The 18,391-nt window shown below is 43.1% G+C and overlaps 1 protein-coding gene across 3 annotated transcripts in view; it reads left to right on the plus strand.

The window, feature by feature from the left end:
- The window catches only part of VPS41 (VPS41 subunit of HOPS complex), a 199,506-nt gene that overhangs the window by 169,661 nt on the left and 11,454 nt on the right, over window positions 1-18,391 (plus strand). For all 3 annotated transcript variants that reach the window (XM_028108900.2, XM_028108901.2, XM_088018676.1), the window contains 7 exons: window positions 105-249; window positions 2,094-2,135; window positions 2,282-2,332; window positions 4,477-4,614; window positions 12,706-12,760; window positions 14,405-14,545; window positions 15,818-15,954. In XM_028108900.2, coding sequence (XP_027964701.1) covers window positions 105-249; window positions 2,094-2,135; window positions 2,282-2,332; window positions 4,477-4,614; window positions 12,706-12,760; window positions 14,405-14,545; window positions 15,818-15,954 — 709 coding nt within the window. The remainder of the gene's footprint in view (window positions 1-104; window positions 250-2,093; window positions 2,136-2,281; window positions 2,333-4,476; window positions 4,615-12,705; window positions 12,761-14,404; window positions 14,546-15,817; window positions 15,955-18,391) is intronic.

Below are 18,391 nucleotides of genomic sequence, written 5' to 3' on the forward strand. Positions count from 1 at the left end.
AATTTTTCAGTTTTTCATATTGCAAAACATGATTTGTATGTGTTATGTGTGTGTTCAGTTAGAAGTGTTGATGAACATTAATGTAAAAAATTTTGTATTACCAGGTACACCTATGACAAAAACTATGGTAATGCTCTGGAAATATACTTAACATTAAGACACAAGGATGTTTTCCAGTTGATCCACAAGCATAATCTTTTCAGTTCTATCAAGGATAAAATTGTTTTATTAATGGATTTTGATTCTGAGGTAATGTGTTTCTTATTTTAATACTGACCCTTTATTTTTACTGTTCCAATTTTTTAATAATTAGACACCTATTCAGATGCTGGAGAAGTTAATAAATCACATATTTGCTGATCATATTCAGTATACTGACCCTAACTAGATGTTATGATTCCTTTACTTGATGTGGTTATTTTATGAAAGCACTCATATTTGGTATGGAACTTTGAATGTTGTGTGTGTGTGAAGTAATTTTTTAGTAAAACAATTGACATAATTCATAGAAACAGAAAAACTAGCTATACACTTTGGCTCATTCACCTTTCTTAATTGTATGTCTCAGGATTAAAATTTTAGGGAAATTTCTATTTTGATCCATTTATTGTGAGTTTATTCGTTGGCATTCACAGATTTAGCACGTGGCATTTCCACTGGTCTCAGCCATGTGGGATGTGTTATTTTATTGTATGACAAATTCAAACAGTGGATTGCCTCACTAATAAGGGCACCCAACCTCCACAGCTCACAGGGGCTCGTGTGTATGTGTGTGTGCGTGTGTGCACGCCGCACGTGCTTTTAACAAGTGACAGTGATGGAAATAAGTTCATAAAACCTAGTACTTCTCTTTCAGAAAATTGAAAGTTTAGTTAAAGAGTAGAATCTGTAAGCCTCCAAAAGGATTACTTGGATTTTTCTATTATATTTTATTGCATTTAAGGATATTATGCACTATATTATGTATATATGTATACATGTGTACTATGTATATATTATGTGCTATAAATTAGTCATCACAAACTTAAACTTAATTTAAATAGGAGCTAAATCTACTTCTTTTTTCTGAAAGATGCTTTTAGCCCTTTTTTCGTAGTGAATGATTTAAGTCCTTAGAGACTACTGATCTAAAAAGAATTAGTGCAGTTCTGAAGAAGTTCAGGTGCAGAGGTTCTGCTTCTCTGCAAAAGATGATTAAGAGGATGGAGTGCTTCTATAAAAATTAATTACATTTCCCCACATCCATTCTCCCCTTATGCCTGCCCGCCCTCTGTGCCATGTGTCTCAAGAGCCGAGTTTAGCTTCCGTAGCTGTAGAGAAAAGATGAACGAGCTGAAACTGATTGCTGTTCAAGAGTATGACCCAAAGTTAAGGACTCATAGTTTTCTAATTAGAAGGTACCTTAAGGATAATCTCTTCTAACATCCTCCTATTTTAGAGGGGAAAAAATGGAGTGGCTAGCTAGGTGGTAGCAGAGTCAGGAACAGAAGCCGGATATGATGGATGACGCTCAGCCTGGTGGGCTGTCTTCCCACCGCCTGTCGTTACAGACACAGTCTCCTTCGTGTTGCCTGAATGTTCATGGTGAACAAAGTAAATGTCTCAAGTCCATAAGCTTTCTATCATCATGAAACTTCAGCTATCTTGTTTTTTTCTGGCTCCCACCCTCTCCTCCTTACATCTGTGAAATCTGTAGACGGATTCAGTGAGGGTGCAGGTGGCAGGAAGCCAAGCTCATCCTTGTGGTCTGGGGCCCAGCACGCTCTCCGTAAGCAGAGAGTCACAGGAGTACTTGTGGGGATCTCTCCGACAGCACGGAGGCTAGAATATGGGTAGACAGGATGTTTCGTGTTTGGGGAGTGGTAGCAGGATGCTGTTTTAGTGGTAGGCAATACACAGAGGTCTCAGATGGAGACACCTGGTAAGATGCATTCTTTTACGGATCTCTCCCTTGAGGGCTACTGCAAAGCAAAGGGCCCCTTGTGTGTGGAAAGAAGCCCTCCACCTGTAACTAACAGCATGCACAGCATGTGTGCGAGTTCTCTTCTGACACAGCAGGTGTGACTGTGGCTTTTTTTTTCTTTTTATTTCAGAAAGCTGTCGACATGCTTTTGGACAACGAAGACAAAATTTCAGTGAGTGTCTTTTGTTTTTGTACATGTTACTAGATGGGTGTCTGGGAGCACCCAAGCCATAAAGAGGAGAGCTGTTGGTCCGATGGCTCTTGCAGCTATGTTTGTGTCCCCCTAAATCAATGGTTAAAAATGTCTTTTCTCTCTAGATTAAAAAGGTAGTGGAAGAACTAGAAGACAGACCAGAGTTGCAGCACGTGGTGAGCATGACCGTCTTCATTTGCCCTTTTGACCACATGGGGGGCGAGCCACCTTTCAGTGCTGGTGTGGACTAGTGTGACTCGCTCAGGTCACTCCTCGGCGTGGAGGTGTGAACACCGATAGTCCGTAATTAGTAAATGAGGCAGAGGCTCTGAGCCGGGCTAGGGACTAATTACAGATCAGGTACTTTAACTTTGACTCACCGTTAAATTGTGGTTTAAAAAAAAAGTCATCACATTCGTGTTTGTGCCACCAAACTGTGTCTAGGAGTAAGCACCTTGCTTGTGCAGTCAGCACGGAGTACAATTACATTCTATATTACAACACCTCAGAAGGATCCACAAAGCCTCATTTCTCTGTCCCTCACCCTCACGCTAGCTAATCCCACTTCTCTCATTTGGTCTCGGTGGTAGTACTGTTAAGACCTAGTGTTCTAGACTGCCTTGGAAGGCTGCTTTGATTCTCTGCATTGCTGTCACCATGGGAATAAAGCAGGAGTGCGGGGTTTCTCTGTCCTTTAAAAATGATACAAGAAAAGGCTTCAGGGGTCCACTAGGACCGTGGGCCTCAAATTCGAGGGGGGTTCTTGTATCTTTGCCCACCTCTTTGCACCCCAAGAGGAGGCTCAGGGGATAGTGTTTTCCTTCAGCAGTCAGTTTTAGGCAAGCTTTTGAAGGTTCCAGGATAGGAATGCAAGGTACTTTGTTCCATTTTGTTTTGGTCAGCGGTTGTGTGGATGCTGTGGCTGTGCTGTTGGGATTGGCAGTCTCAAGGTGATGTGCTTAGCCAAGCAGGCGCCACTCTGCTGGCCCCCTTGGGACTTGGCGATGAAGCAGTGACGTCTGGTTTGTGGAAGGCAGGAGTGGGATCATAGCGGCGGGCACCTGTCTGTGTGCCCAGGTCGTCAGTGCAGCGCTCAAACTCAGGGCCCCGCTCAGGTGGCACATCTTCCCTGTCGGGCAGTGTCTCTGAGAATTTGCCTTGGCCGATGGTACAGAGCCTCCCGGGCCTCCGTGCCCCTCTGGGAAACAGTGCCGCATGTCCGGCTCACATGCTGACCCCGGTGCAGGCACAGAGGCCGGGCTCCCGTCCGAGTGCCATGGAGGCCTGGCCACTCCGCCCCCTCCCGGCCTTGGGGAGACGCCAGCAGCTGACCTGAGGAGCCATTTCTCTGTGTGCGTGTGGCCTGGCTAGACTCTTTAGTGACCAGGCACGACAGTGGCTGGCCGACTCCAGCAAACCTATCTACAGTCCCGGCTCCAGGGGCAGACTGCTGCTCGGTTCCTCGCCCAGGAACTTGCTGTGAGTGCTGCGATCGGGCTTCCCGCCCCTCGTGGGTGATGGGGTGTGTGTTTCCAGTTAGCATGAACTACACTTTGGACATCGATTTCTAACTTATGCATCATATATTGATAGACTTAATCTTGCCTCTGAGTAGAAAGTGAATCACGCACTTCCTTTGAGGTCCATTAACTTTTTCAGACAGCTAGGGAAAGGAATCAGTTTTGAAAATGGATTCAGAACGTCTTGATTTTTGAGGTCACCAGGAGAGGCAGCATGTCATGGCAGACACAGATCTCAACACGACTTAACAGAGAGCAGATGCAGAATGTATGAAAAATAATTTAACACTTGCTGCTTGAGTTTTTAAGAACATTCTTTTATCCCATGACTGTACCCCTTTTATGTAAAAGACGAGAAGTTTTAGGATTCAGGAAGGCCACTAATGAAGCATTTTATTTCTGAAGCCATGCAGCCAATGGTGAGAATATTAGCTCTCATTAACATTTCCCTGGCGCTCAGTGTATGCCGGGTGTATTAGTATGGATCTGAGTGTTTTACAAATGGCAACACATTCAGTCCTCACAACTACCCAATGAGATTTTGGCAGATAAATTCAGTCACAGAGAGGTTGGTGACTTGTTTGGGTCATATGGCTGGTCACTCGAGGCCATTCTGGACAGAGTGTCAGATTGTCCTTGTCTCCTGAAGGTGTTCTTTGCACTTTTCCTTCACCGAGACATTTTCCTGAAGACCCCTTTTCTCTCAGGCTGTCCATGGAGGCTGTTTAGAACTGATTAAATTAAACAGGTCTTGCTTTTCTTATTTTTATGTTCATGGTTTACTCCTTTGTTCTTTTTAGTATTTGCATAAGCTTTTCAAGAGAGACCATCATAAGGGGCAGCGCTACCATGAAAAACAGATCAGCCTTTATGCTGAATATGATCGACCAAACTTACTTCCGTTTCTCCGAGATAGTACCCATTGCCCCCTTGAAAAGGTAAGTCACAGACTCGCGCACTCACTTCAGGTGAAGAAGTTGTCCTTGTTGGTAAGCTGTGGATCACTCTTGTCTTCCTGTTGCTCATCCATCCCTGTTCAGGAGTGAGGGCTGCTCTCACAGCGGGAGGTTTTGCTGGGGCCTTCTGATGAGGATTGGAGGGCCTTTCGGTGGAGATTTTGTTGAGGAGCTGAAGCATTTCTCTGCCAGGTTGAATTAGAATAAAGGTTTAATCTGGGGTGGAGGCCTCAATCAACCACCAAGCAAAAACAGCATAAGAAGTCTGAGTCCATTTACCAGGGTCAAAGTGGGGCCTAAGACCGCCCTGGGAGGGAGACCCAGGCGCCAGCCCAAGCCAGAGGCATCTGCCCCAGACTCAAGGTCCATAACCTAGGTCCTGTCCCCTGTCCGCTCTCCACAGCCACGTGGTCTGTTTCTGTGTTTCTCACACTGCATTCCATTTCTCTATTGTGCTGCATTTCATTATAATGATAAGAAATTACTAGTCTCTTTCTCACTGTCCTGTATATTCTTAAAGGACAGGTAGTTTGTCTCACTCATTTTGGTAAACCCAGCAGCTAGCACTCATTAGACACTTACTGAGTGTTTGTTGCATTGTGAGTGAGGGAGTGAGTGAATAAATGAAGACATACGAGATTCTAGTCAGGGCTGCATATGAACTAGTAAGTGTTTTGAGCCTGCTGTTTGAGTGCAGTTGATACTTGCCGCGTGTATACTAGAAACTGGGCAATCTGCGGCCCCCAGTGCTGTTTCCCACGGTTCTTCATATGGTTTGGAACACGATCTGACATCTAGGGATGTCTTACTAAATTCGGATGGCCAGATAGAAAGTACTTTGGAGTCAGCTGTATGTATCAACAAAGCAAAACAATGTATTTGACCCCTTAGAGATATGTATTAAGAAGTTGACTGAGGGGTGCCTGGGTGGCTCAGTCTGCTGGGTGTCCGACTCTCGGTTTCAGCTCAGGCATGATCTCAGGGTCATAGGATCGAGCCCACCTGGGGCTCTGCACTCAGGGTCGAGTCTACTTCGGATTCTTTCTCCCTCCTCCTCCCCCTCTGCCCCTCCCCACTCGCACTCTCTCTTCAAAATACATAAATCTTTTAATAAAAAAACAGTTGACTGAGAACATGCTGTTTCTGTGAACTGACAGCTTTTATAGTTGCTTCTTCAGCCATGTTGATAAATGTGTTGGATTCGTTATGAACCAATTTCAGCTCAGTGGATTTTCGAAATCTGCAGTTAATGAAAAAATATCTGGCCTGCATATTAATTTATGAAAAACTAACATTTTAAATTTGGGTCCTAAGACATTTTCTCAAGAATAAATTTGGAAATTCATCATCTTACTCTAAAAATAAAAGCAAATGTTTCCCTCTTCTCATTACAGAATCTATAATCTAGGGGGGAAGAGTGAGAATCTTAGTCTTTGAACAGTGCCCCTTCATCTGTATCTCACTCTTTGAGGAGACGTCATTTGTTTCCAGGAGGACGGAGCATCTCTGGTTGACTCCTCAGACAGAGCCGCACACCTGTGACCAGCAGCCTGGCTCCTTCCCATCCACAAAACTCGGGTGCAGAGGTTTCCCAGATTCCAGGGTGTTTGTGCTTCTCACACACTTTCAACCCATCTGGTTTATAGTTTCCCAGTCTAGTAGTGTTCAACAGAAAGCACACTGTTCTCCCTAAAAGGGGAGCATCAGGAAATCGCAGACCTACACATGGCATTCTAATACATAGAACTTACTTAGAGCATCGTATAGACCTTTTAGAATTCTTCTCTGTGATCCACTAAGAAGAACCAGTTGCATGTAAAAGAACTCAACAGAAGCATAGTGAAGTCTATTTTGTTTTCAGTAGTTTTTTTACTATTATGTTTTCAGTAGTTTTTTTTTAGAGTTATCTCATGTTTTCCACTGAAAGAAAATTTTGAAACAAATGAATTAAAGCTGGTAATGGTAGAAATGTGCCATTAAAAATAATCAAGTCAGTAACCTTCCCTTTTAGAACTTTGTAGATGAGCTGTCATGTTACAGATCATTGAGACTTCTTCATAAGAGATTCTCATCAGGATCCATTGTGTATATCCATCTGTATGTTTGCAAAAAGAATGTATTATTATCCTTGCTCAGGTATGTAAAACCACGTTAAAGAGGGTATTACTTATACCCTGAAAAAGCTAGCAATTTATAAAAAGCAAAGTGGATTTGCCCCCCCTTAAATGCATGTCAGGCTTGTTAACTGTGAAGTGAAGGTCATGAGTTACAGGTTCACCTGTTTTGTCTAGAGAGAGACTCAGAAAATTTGGTACCGTTTTCTAAATATAAAGTGAAGAGCTTAAAATTTTAATGCCCCACCAAAGAAATCTCTGTTTCAGAAGAGTATATAGATGTTTAGTCCTGTTAGATGCTTTGGTGATAATTTTGGTGGTTGCTTTATTTTAACTGGGAAGTGTTTAAGGTTTCACAGCTTTAATCAGAGCATGTTGACCCCTCCCTCCCTTGTCGATGATTCCCTTCTGGCAGAATAGCAGCTCTCTCTTCCTCTGATTGTCTGCCTTTGCCGGGATTTGGGTAATTGTTGAGAGGAGGGGTGATTTCAAATGACAGCTGGTTGAAATCTCCAAGAATCACAGTCAAACTTAGTTTGAATTGATTGAAATCCCACAATCAATATTTGGTCAAAAACTTTGTAGAGACCCTGCCATCACATCAGAAGCCCTTCAAGAAAGTAGCATTCCCAAGGTGGCAGTATTTATCAGAGACCAGAGTTCAGGATTTGAAATCACCACAATGCATAAATCCCAAAATTAATCATAAGCTTTTATGAAATTGTGCCTTCTAAAGGAGATACAGAGGTGGTAGGAATTTATAACACTGACAGCCATATAAAAAGATAATAAAAACCATTTATGGAGTTTCTGCTGTGCTTTATAACATGCGCTATGCTTTCATGTACCTTATTTTTATTTAATCTCTATAGAAGCACAGGTAGGTGGATAAAGTTATTTTACCAACGACCAGCTAAGTCTTCAGGAGTTGAAAGAAACAACCCAAAATGTAGAGCTAATAAGGCAGAGGGCCAAGACTTAGAACCTGGATCTCTTAAGTCAGGTCCTCTATTCTTTCCACAATGGTGAGGAATCATTTTTCAGGTTTAAGCTGTTAATTATAGGGTGCCTGGGTGACTCAGTCAGTTAAGCATCTGATTTGGTGTCAGCTTAGGTCATGACCTCAGGGTCCTGGAATCCAGCCCTTTGGGGCTCCTGCTTGAGATTCTTTCTCTCTGCCCCTCCCCCAACTTGTGCACTCACACTCTCCTTCTCTTTTCCTTTCTCTCTCTAAAATAATCTTGGGGCGCCTGGGTGGCTCAGCCAGTTAAGCGGCTGCCTTTGGCTCAGGTCATGATCCTAAGGTCCTGGGATCGAGCCCCGCATCAGGCTCCTTGCTCAGCGGGGAGTCTGCTTCTCCCTTTCCCTCTGCCTGCCACTCCCCCTCCTTGTGCTCTCTCTTTCTGGTTAAAAAATTAATAATAATAAATAAATCTTAAAAAATATGTTCCTTTGTATTGCAAGAATCATGAAAGACATCAGTTTTTAAGCTATTAAACTGTCCTTTCTTCTATAATTTCCAGGCATGATCATCAGGTACTTGTTTTCATTTACAAATCTCACTTGCTTATGCCTAGAATAGTTAAAAGCAGAATATCGGCTCTGCAGCTTTGGGAATTTATACCTGAATTTATGATTTCTCTCATATCTAATGGCATTTACAAGGCGGCAGTAGTTATGAATTTGCGGGAATAAAGCTGGGAGATGCAACGTTTACAGATTCCCATTAATGCCTTGTAAGAAGACTTCATAAATGATGGCAGGGTCAAGGCTGGGTAGAAATCCTTATTTAATTTATAGTTGATCAGGCTCTGGTTAGTTACCCCCAAATCTCTAACTCTGTTCCTTGCCTTTACACTAAATCAGGAAAAGGAGAATTAAAACATTACTTTTGCATCGTTTTTTACTCAACTTCTGTCATTATCCTGTCTTTTCACTTTTATTTTTACTATGATTCTCCCTTTCCATGTGTGTGTCTGTGTCTGTGTCCCTCCTCTGGACTTCAAAAATCTTAGTTTCGCTACTCTTTCCTCTAGAGGGAGCATTGTGGCCCCGGAACATTCAAGAATCTAGGGGAACATGGGTTTATGCTTCACTTGTATCAATAATAGAAAAATTCTATGTACCAGAAATATTTTCTTTTCACATTTTACTCGAAATTTCTAGAGATTTCTAGAGTCTCTGATTTCTCATATATGAGAAAAGAATAATTTCAGTACTGTTAGAAACTAGACATAAAACATTTTAAAATCTGTGAAACTCAAATTTCAGAGATTCAGATTATGTTTGAGCTTGGCGTGACACATCTGCTTGCATTCCAGACGCTTCTTGACTTCAGACTTGCCTTTAGACGTTTCTTCTCATAGGACTTGTCATTTTTGATGATATCTTAAGAGCTTCCAGCAGCACCATCCTATAGAATGTTCTGCAGTGATGAAAATGTGCTACTCTGACAAGGTAGCCAGCAGCCGCATGTCTAGTGGGGAACTGCATTTTTAATTTAAATTTAAATGGTCCCATGTAACAAGTGGCTCCTGTCTTAGCCCAGGTGGGCCTGCAGACTACCAGGTCTGTGTGGTTGGAGGGAGGTATGTTGGCAAATCTTCAAGAGAAGGGGGGATGGTTTTGTTGGAAACTTCTGAATGGTACTTTGAAGTGTCGGTAAATTTCCAAGTACAAAATTGATTTATAGATATGTTTCAGTAAAAACTCATTTAGGCAGTATACTCATCTTTATTCACTCTCCTCCTCTAAACGCTCTACCTATCCACTTGTATTACATATTCTTGTTTATCTGTGCGCAACATGGTCTCGCTCCACCGCAAACTGTCCATCTGTATCTCTCGCAGCTCATGTGATCAAGGCAGTCCGTTGGTTTCTCAGTAACTTTTTGGTGGAATGGTCCCAGGTCCTCTGAACTTAATGTTTTTTGCTGTTTCCTTTCACTGTCTACTTCTCACATGTACCCATGTATCCTGTCTCTGCTCTAGTACCATTCCAGAAGGGTAAGGAGTAGGTAAGAAAATTCCATTGTGTATGAGGATGATTGATTAACGGGCATGACAGTATAGAGATAAGGTAAATCGTGTTTTTAATCAAAACGAATGGAGAGTTTTCTAAGTGTTCGGAATAGGTTCAGCTATGGGTGAGAAAAGTCCCCAAATAACAGTGGCTTGAACAGAGTAGCAGTTTAGTTCTCTGGCCCACAGAAGTCCTGGTGGCAAGCCATGCGGTCGGAGACCTGGGCTCTTTTCTCTTGTTCCCTCACCTTGTATGACCTTCAGCTTGTGGTGTAAGATAATAGCGTTTGTGTTTCCAGGAGCAGATTGGGTGAAAGGACTAAAAATAAGAAAACAAAGGGATGACTGGCCTTGCTTCTTAAAGAATATTGCCAGAAGCTACCATGTTGCCGTTTCCTCCCTGTGGGGACATCTGTCACACAGCTCTCCCATGGCTGGGGACTTGGAGATGGTTCTTTAAATTCTGGGCAGTCACACACCCACGTAAAATCTTACTACTCGAGAAATGGGTAAAGGATATTGGGGGACAATTTGGCTGTCTCTGCCACATAACTGTTAAAGGAGCCTTGTGAGTAATCGAATTAATAGTTTCTTCCTCAGTGTGACCTTTCTGTGTTCTCACTTCCTCATTTTCATGATTTGTGTTCTTCAAACTCCACCCTAATTTCACTGTAATTCTAAAATAAGGTGTTCTTTCCTTTTTTTATGTGTGGTTCAGGATTCCCCCCCCAGCCCCCAGCATTGATTTCTGTGATCAACATTTTTTCCTCCCTTTTAGCTGTTACTCTCCAACCAGAGGCACACACTTAAATGTATATCCTACACACACACACACACAATTTTTTTTGAGTTTTGTTCTAACAGCCTTTTATTAGTGTGTCTTGTACATTTCAGGAAAATACATCGATCCCGCTTGGCCTGAATTTTGCCATGTGAAATCCTCTGCTGTTTTCAGTCACTGAGCTAAGCAGAGCTGTGAGGAATGGGTGTACAAGCTGTGCACTGTGCATGGCTGCCATGTATCAGACGCTATCATTTATCCCAGCACCCTCTTTTAATTCTGACTTCAAATATTGCAGCTTTAGCTGAGAATCTCACCATTAATACCAATGACAAATTATGGAATCCTTTTGTTTCCAAAGAAGCAATGGTCAGATAAATAAACCCAAACCTTTGAATAAAACAAGAACACTAGTCACGCATCCAATCCAACATGATTATATACAAGACTAGGACCTTATTTTATGTGCCAGAAGCCCAATAGTCCAGAACTACCAGAATAATACAGTTTCATACCAGGGAAAGTCTACACAAAAATTTTAAGTCAAAAATCAAAATGTCCAAACCAGCTCCTGCTATTATTTCCCTGGTAATAATAATACCTGGTCGTCCTGGTATTAACCGGCTTGTTGTCGGTAAATGACCACTACAACTACACAGCCCAATGATCTTCCTCCTGAAACCTTTTCTGCCTGCTCATCTGTTTAAAGAAATATGTACTGCACACCCGCCCATGAGTAGCCAGGCCCCGTGCGGGGCACAGGTCTGGAGCCATGGAGTTGCGGGCCGTGGAGTCGTTAACTGGTTGAGAAGAAGTGTGCGGGCTGCCACGAGGGGGGCTCCCTGGGACCTGGAGTGGGTCATGTGGGGTCCAAGGAGTAATCGCCTGAAGCACTTGTCAGGGGTGGAGGGTAGGGAGTGAGGGCAGCATTCGAGGCGGAGGGACCACAGTGAAGGCGGGAGCAGGGTGTGAGGGAGGCGTGGCTGCCCAGGAAGGCAGGGCAGGTGGCCAATGTCTCATAGGCCACAGCGAAGATTCTCGAAGATTCTTAGCTGTCAGAACAGAGCACTGCTGCAGGGAGGTCACATAGGTGGGGTGGGAGGTGAGGTTTCCTGGGGATCACTTACTGGTCATGCTGCACCCAGTTCAGATGCCGCCTCTGCTGTGAAGCTTTTTACAAGAGTCCCCCCCGCCTCTGGAGCCCATGTCCCATGTCTCTGTGCACGGCCCTCTCTCCACACTGCCCCCAGTCCTGGCACCGGGTGTTCCTGCATCTCTGTGAGCCTCCCAGAGCCTGCACTCCCTGGCGGGGGGCTGTGTGCCGCTTCCACACCTTCCCTCCACCCCTCTCCCCTGCTGTCAGCAGCACCATCTTCATGGCCCCTCTTTGCGTCTCTGTCCAACGTGACCCTCCAGCGCCCAGCAGAGTGTATGGTAAATGTGTGCCACTTCATTTACAATATGCAATTATTTATGAACACGGCGTGGCTTGTTTCTTATGCCCAAGGAAATGCAGTCACCTATGGAGTCCCTCATTTCTTTACTTGATCTCTTCCCTTTTGAGCCTTCTTGATGGTCAGATATGTTTTTCCCACTGTCAACTTCTGACAGATGCTTGAGCAGAGTTTTCTTTTAAGCCCTGTGAGCCAGGAATAGAAATATTCTGTCTATCTGTGTGTTTATTTCTGCATCGGATGTTTCCTGAGCTGCGGTCTGCCCGGTACTGGGAACATGCAGCCGCGAACAGCAAAGCCTTCCCGGAGCTTATATTCCAGTGGAGGGACAGGGAGCTGAAGGCAGTGATGGGGAGTCGGGGGGTGGGGGCCAGTGCTGGGAAGAAACCTCAAGTAGCATCAAGAGAAAGCTTGGTGGGAAAGTCCTTTTCAGCCCCTGGCTTTCTGCCTTTGCCCCTGGAGTGTTCTGAGCTGCCTCACACGTGTTATTGGTTAAATTGTGTTCTGTCTGGCACCTGTCTGAGAGGTGACTGAGGACAGCCACCAGCAAAACCCAAGATTTGTGTTTCGTTTGTTTACTTTGTTTTGTTTTTAAAGGAAGGCAATGGAAACTTTCTTTCAAACTCGTATGTATAAGTGAATCTATTAATATTTATTCGTGCGTGTTAACCCATAGTAACATTTTTACCCTGCTTTACTTAAAGGCTCTTGAGATCTGTCAACAGAGAAACTTCGTAGAAGAGACGGTTTATCTTCTGAGTAAGTAGCTTTACTTTTGGTCCCCATAAGCTGAGAAACACTGTGGTAACGTTGTCATGTACATTGTCTAAGAAGGGACATAGGTTTTAGATAGAGCAAAGTCACACAAAGCATAGCGCCTGTTCTCTTTAAGAATTTAATGCATAGAAAAGGGAACTTCACAGCTCAGTAGAGAAAGAAGCGTTATTTAATAAATGCTGTTGAAATAACATCTGAATAATTGCATAACAAACAAGCCTGTATTGGCTCACACCTCACAAATGAGTTGTAGAGGGGTTGACAAGTTTGTTCATTTTTTTTTTTTTAAATTATCAGCTTATTTTACCATCATCCTGGTAGAAAATACTGTTCATTGTCACTGATCGCACCTTAAATAACTGGATTAAATGCAATTGAATATGCAAGTTTTTAGTCTGGAAGGAAGACTTTGGTATCATCTAGCTCTCCATAGTCCCTGGGCCTCTGGTGCTGCCTCCATATATGTCCTGCTTACTGTCTTTCACCTTCCTCCAAAATGAACCACTTGCACGAAACCAGTATAGAAGCCTGAAGGTTTCCTTAAGGAAGCTCTGTGCAGGTATTTGTAGCAGAAACACGGAGCTTGAACATGAGGTGTTTCTCCTGCATCTCTTCCCAGAAAATACTCCAGTAGAGTTCATTTTCATCATAATGTCATATTGTCTCAGTAGACAAGTAGAGAACTTACAAAGGGAGACATAATCTCCTTTTTTGAAGTTATAAAAATTTAAAAATCCTATACACATTTTAAAAATTAACCATTTTTAAGACCTAACAATGGGAATAATAATTTGTTGGGAAAACAAAATGCTATAGAAGGTATAACAAATTGGATATCAATTTATTCACAGGCCCGCTATTATCACTTGATAATGGCTGCTCAGAATGAGAAGGATCCAGTTGCTGTCCCTCTTCTGAGTAAAGCTTTCTACATGTCCTATGTTAAAAACTCAGGGAAACTGTTAAAGCCATTAAAATGCCAATAGAGCAACGAGCCAAGTGCGTAAAGATAATTGGCCAAGTAGAAGCATAGTTGGTAAATACTTTCACTCAATGAAGGTCATTGGAAGGCTTTCCCCCGAACTTGGAAGAGAAGGAAATGAGGTAGCCCTCTGATAGTTGAGTGTGTGTTTGGCACAAAGTGTATCAAAAGAGCAAATCCAAAACTACTTAAAGACCCAGAATGTCTCCAAGGCCTTTAAAAGTCTTAACTGTGTCTGGGTATGAAGGTGTCCAAAGGAAATACAGGTCTGTCAGAGGGAAGTAGGAATCTGACGGACCTGGGTTCAGATCCCAGCTGTATGATCTTGGCAAGTCACTAATGTTTCTGCGCCCTCTTCCATAAAGTAGGGAATAATAGTAGAGTATACCTCATTGGATTATAGTGATGGTTAAATGAGGTAATTTATGTGAAGCATTTAAAGGAGTATACAGCACAGAGAACACACCCAGTAAATAGGAGATCATTATTTCACTGTTATAAACAGTAAATGCTGATGCCCCATAAGAAAATGTGCTTTTGCCTTAGTTTTCAAGACAAGAGATATGTAAACAAGAGATATGCTGTTTCTTTAAAAATGATTTATTAAAACATCCTAAATGAAGTATTTCTGACATCTTTGTTAGGCCGAATGGGTAATAGCCGAAGTGCCCTGAAGATGATCATGGAGGAATTACATGATGTTGATAAAGCAATTGAATTTGCCAAGGAGCAAGACGATGGAGAACTCTGGGAAGATCTGATTTTATATTCCATCGACAAACCACGTAAGCAGAAAAGCCATCTGCGATCAGATCTGTTTCTTTCAATACTTCTAGTTAAGTCTAGAGTGAGAATTATCTCAAGACACATTGGGTGAAAACTATGGTGAAGTGTCTATAACCAGAACAGGTTCGGTACATTGTAATGATGTCCAGTTCCTCCTCCCGTGCAGAGAAGCCTGAATGTGCAAACAAACGGGGCATTAGGCTGATGATACTCATTCACCCTATCCCCATGAACCGCGTCCCTACGTGCTGTACCTCAACTGAATAAATGTGACCTTAGTTTTGTTTTGTTTTTTCAGTTTGGTTACAGGGGCATTTATTGTGAAAATGTAAAGCCCTTACCAGTCTCTTTTTATGGAAACCTAGGACTATCACTGGCCATTGGCCATCTTTGGATGTTTGCTGTGATAGTACCTAGTCTCTGTCCTGCCCCGCTTCCTCCGTGTGGCACCAGGACTATGTATGTGCTGCTTCCCCGTGGCCACCTCCATCACATCTGCCATTTTGGAAAGAAATACAGGGTCCCCTGACAATAACCCAAGCCCTTGTTTGAAGATCTAGAAATGACTGCGAAACCGGCAGTACTGGTTTAAAGTCTGCCCCCCACTTCCCTTCATTTTTTTAGGAAGAAGGCTTATCTGTTTCAGGATTTTCAAGTTTTAGAAACTGCTCTTACGACTGTCTTTTCAAAAGAGCTACAGGAGGATAATGTATTCAAGTCACATTCAGATGTAGATCGTCACATGCACATGCACCTTTGAGAATCTAGCTTAGCATGATAAACTTGGAATTTACAGACCTCCAAGGACGCAGGGTGGGTGAAGTGGAACACGTCATGACCAGGACCTGCGGTCTGCCCTGCCAGCGACCTTGGGCCTTTAACTTGCTAGCTCTGTGGCCCGGAATGAATTAGTTAACTAGCCTATTTCCCTTGCCTGTAAAATGGGGACAAATAACATTCCTACCTTGCAGAATATTGGAGAAAAGTGTGTGACAGCTGAGCTGTAGTGTAAATGCTCAATAAATGTCAGTTGCACCCCTTTGCCCGTTGCGGGCTGTGTTCTGAATCATCGCCTGTTCTCCAGCACTTTTTCACTCACGGAGCTTCTCCTTTACATCATGAAATAAAAGGAAAGTTAGTTTTTGAGAATTCGGAAATTCAGATGGTTTTAACACTTACTTTAAAGGAAATAATGTTTTGAGTTCCTTTTGACCTAAATCTGCATCATGTACATTGCTGATGTGCTGATTGTTTCATGTGGTATCTTGCAGCATTTATTACTGGCTTGTTAAACAACATTGGCACGCATGTGGACCCAATTCTTCTGATTCACCGTATTAAGGAAGGGATGGAGATCCCCAATTTGAGAGATTCCTTGGTTAAAATTCTGCAAGACTACAATTTGCAAGTAAGTATCCTTTCTTGGACAAATCCGCATGGGGAGTGAGTTGAGTTGACTTGAGGATAAACATTTCTGGGGTTATTTTAGATAAAGAATTCAGTTGGATTGTTAGATTTTATTTAGGCCCAGATATTTGGGAAGCTCATCAAGTAGAGAAACTAGAAATCTCATCCTTTAAGAAAGTCATCCAGTTTTTTAACCATCTCCAAGTTTCTCTCCTTGATGAGCAGGCACTTTTACATTTTACATTTATACATTTACATTTACAGCATGGCATTGGGAAGGGTGAGGGGTAATTACAGTGGCTGCCAGACCCCTCAAGCCAGTTTTAAGTAGCCTGAGTATTGTGTCCATTGGCGGAGGGGATTAAAAAAAAGTTTTGCAAATAATTCAGTTATTTACTTGAAGCTATTCAGTAATCCATTGCCTGAAACATGTTGAAATACATGATTTTTTTTAACTTTTTGTCTGTTTTCTAGACTAGTACAGCTTTGTTATCTTTAGTAATTCAGAATTTGTAATAAAGGCAATGGAACCCATTATTTTCATATAAATAGTTAGTATGCTAATTACAAAGCATCCTAATCTTTTCCTTAAAAGGACTCTAACAATTACTGTTTTTCAGGATGCTGGTAGCTTCCATAGAACTTGAAACTGTTTAAGGCACATTTCTTTAACTATTTGGACTGTTCTTTCTCAACTTCATTTGAAAATGAGTTTTTATTATAATACAGAGGAAATTGCTGTCCTGGAAACATAAAGATTTTGCAGGGAGAGCCAGAAGATAACGTTGTAGGGAGAGAAGTGGTTACCAGGTTAAGTAAGGAGAGGAGCATCGTGATGAGGATTTGGGGGGCCCCTGGCCACTGAGGGTGCAGTGTGGTGGGGTGGGGTGCTGCAGTCGGGGTGGGGGGACTCAGATAAGAGGCAGGGTGAAAGGAATAGAAGTTGGGGAAGATTGAGGGCCTCAAGAAGAGAAGTGAGAGATGTAAGGAATGACAAGGAACTGAAGGAACAAGAACGTGGTCTGGGAGTGGGATGTTGGTACATTAACATTTCTGACAGAGTCCTGGTGAGCTTGTTCAGGAAGGTAAGGGTGATTGGAGTGGAATTTGTTGAGGAACTGTGAGGGCAGCACGTCATCCTGTGGACATTGAGGGACGGGAGTGGGAGGGCTGTAGCCGGGTTCCAGCACTCTCCGTGAACTGGGAGGCTCACCTCCCATGCACTGGGGCTGGATTCCTGGGTGGTACAGCCTGAAGGAGAAGAGGTTTTCCTGCAGGCAGGGTGGAGGGGGACAAGAGCCTTCCTCAGGGGGGCTCCTGGGGAGTTGGGGTCCTGGGAGAGAAATAGGTGTTTGGTTAAAGCAGAGGTAGAGGGTCTGTTCTGCAGAAAGCTTCACGATATGCAGGTATTTATTAACAGAGGAACTGGGAAGTCTGCAGACAACCCTGGGAAAGGGGTGATGGGAGAGAGAATGAGCAGGGCAGGGAGGAGAGGGTAGTAGGGGAATGGGTGAATAAGCAAGCAGAGGGGCAGGGGGGGCTTGCGATGTGGGAGCAGTGCACTGTTTCCGAGGTGGGAATCGGGCTTCGGGGAAAGTATTTCAGTGTCTGACCTCCTAAAGCTCTGGGTGTGAGTGAGCTTGATGATGGTCTGTCACTGGCTCTGTCTGCAACCTGCTCAAAGTTTCAAATCCAAATGTACTGAGAAATCATTTAGGTGTGGTGTCTCTGCTACAGGGAAGGCGACAAAATGCTCACTCCTCTGTCTTCCTGCTTAAAAGTGCATGAAGCTTGGCCTCTAGGCTGAAAATTTTTACTTTTTTTCCAGCCTCTACAGTGCCTACAGAAACACCTAATAAATCCCTCTTACTAGGCTCTCAATCCAGAGAACCAAGTTCATGGGCATCACTGGTTCTCACTGTTCATTCATTTTTTATTAATAAATTTGCATAGTTGTGAGTCAGCCGGGAATAAAAATAAATTATTAGATGTATTCCAAATAAAAAATCATCCACAAAAACAGCTGCTAAGTCAATATTTTATCCACTTCATTATATTTTTAAATGTACTGAGAGCTTTACCTTAAGACGTGGAAGTGTGCAGTTGGTGATGCGTTGAGGAGGCTGGAGGTTACTCAGCCAGTGGATCCCTTAAACCCGACCAGGGAGTGGCGTCCGGGACAAGGGGAGGGACCTGTAGGGAAGGCGGCAAAACCTTTGGGAACGGCCCCTGTGGTCTCCACTGCAGCTCAGAGGGCTTGTTGGAAGGTGCAGAGAGAAACTGCTCACCTTGGGCAGGTGGTTCAAACAGTTCCCAGGGGTGCTTCCTTCTTATATATGAAGAGACAGTTTAGAAGTTTTTTCTATGGAAAAGGCTACTGTTGCATTAATGACCATTTATTTTCTTTCTATGGGCCACCTGTCAGAGATCACTATAAA

This window comes from Eumetopias jubatus, unplaced genomic scaffold, assembly GCF_037043125.1.
Source record: "Eumetopias jubatus isolate StellerSeaLion01/CBP00866 unplaced genomic scaffold, mEumJub1_p1.0 scaffold_14, whole genome shotgun sequence".
Taxonomy (NCBI): Eukaryota; Metazoa; Chordata; class Mammalia; order Carnivora; family Otariidae; genus Eumetopias; species Eumetopias jubatus.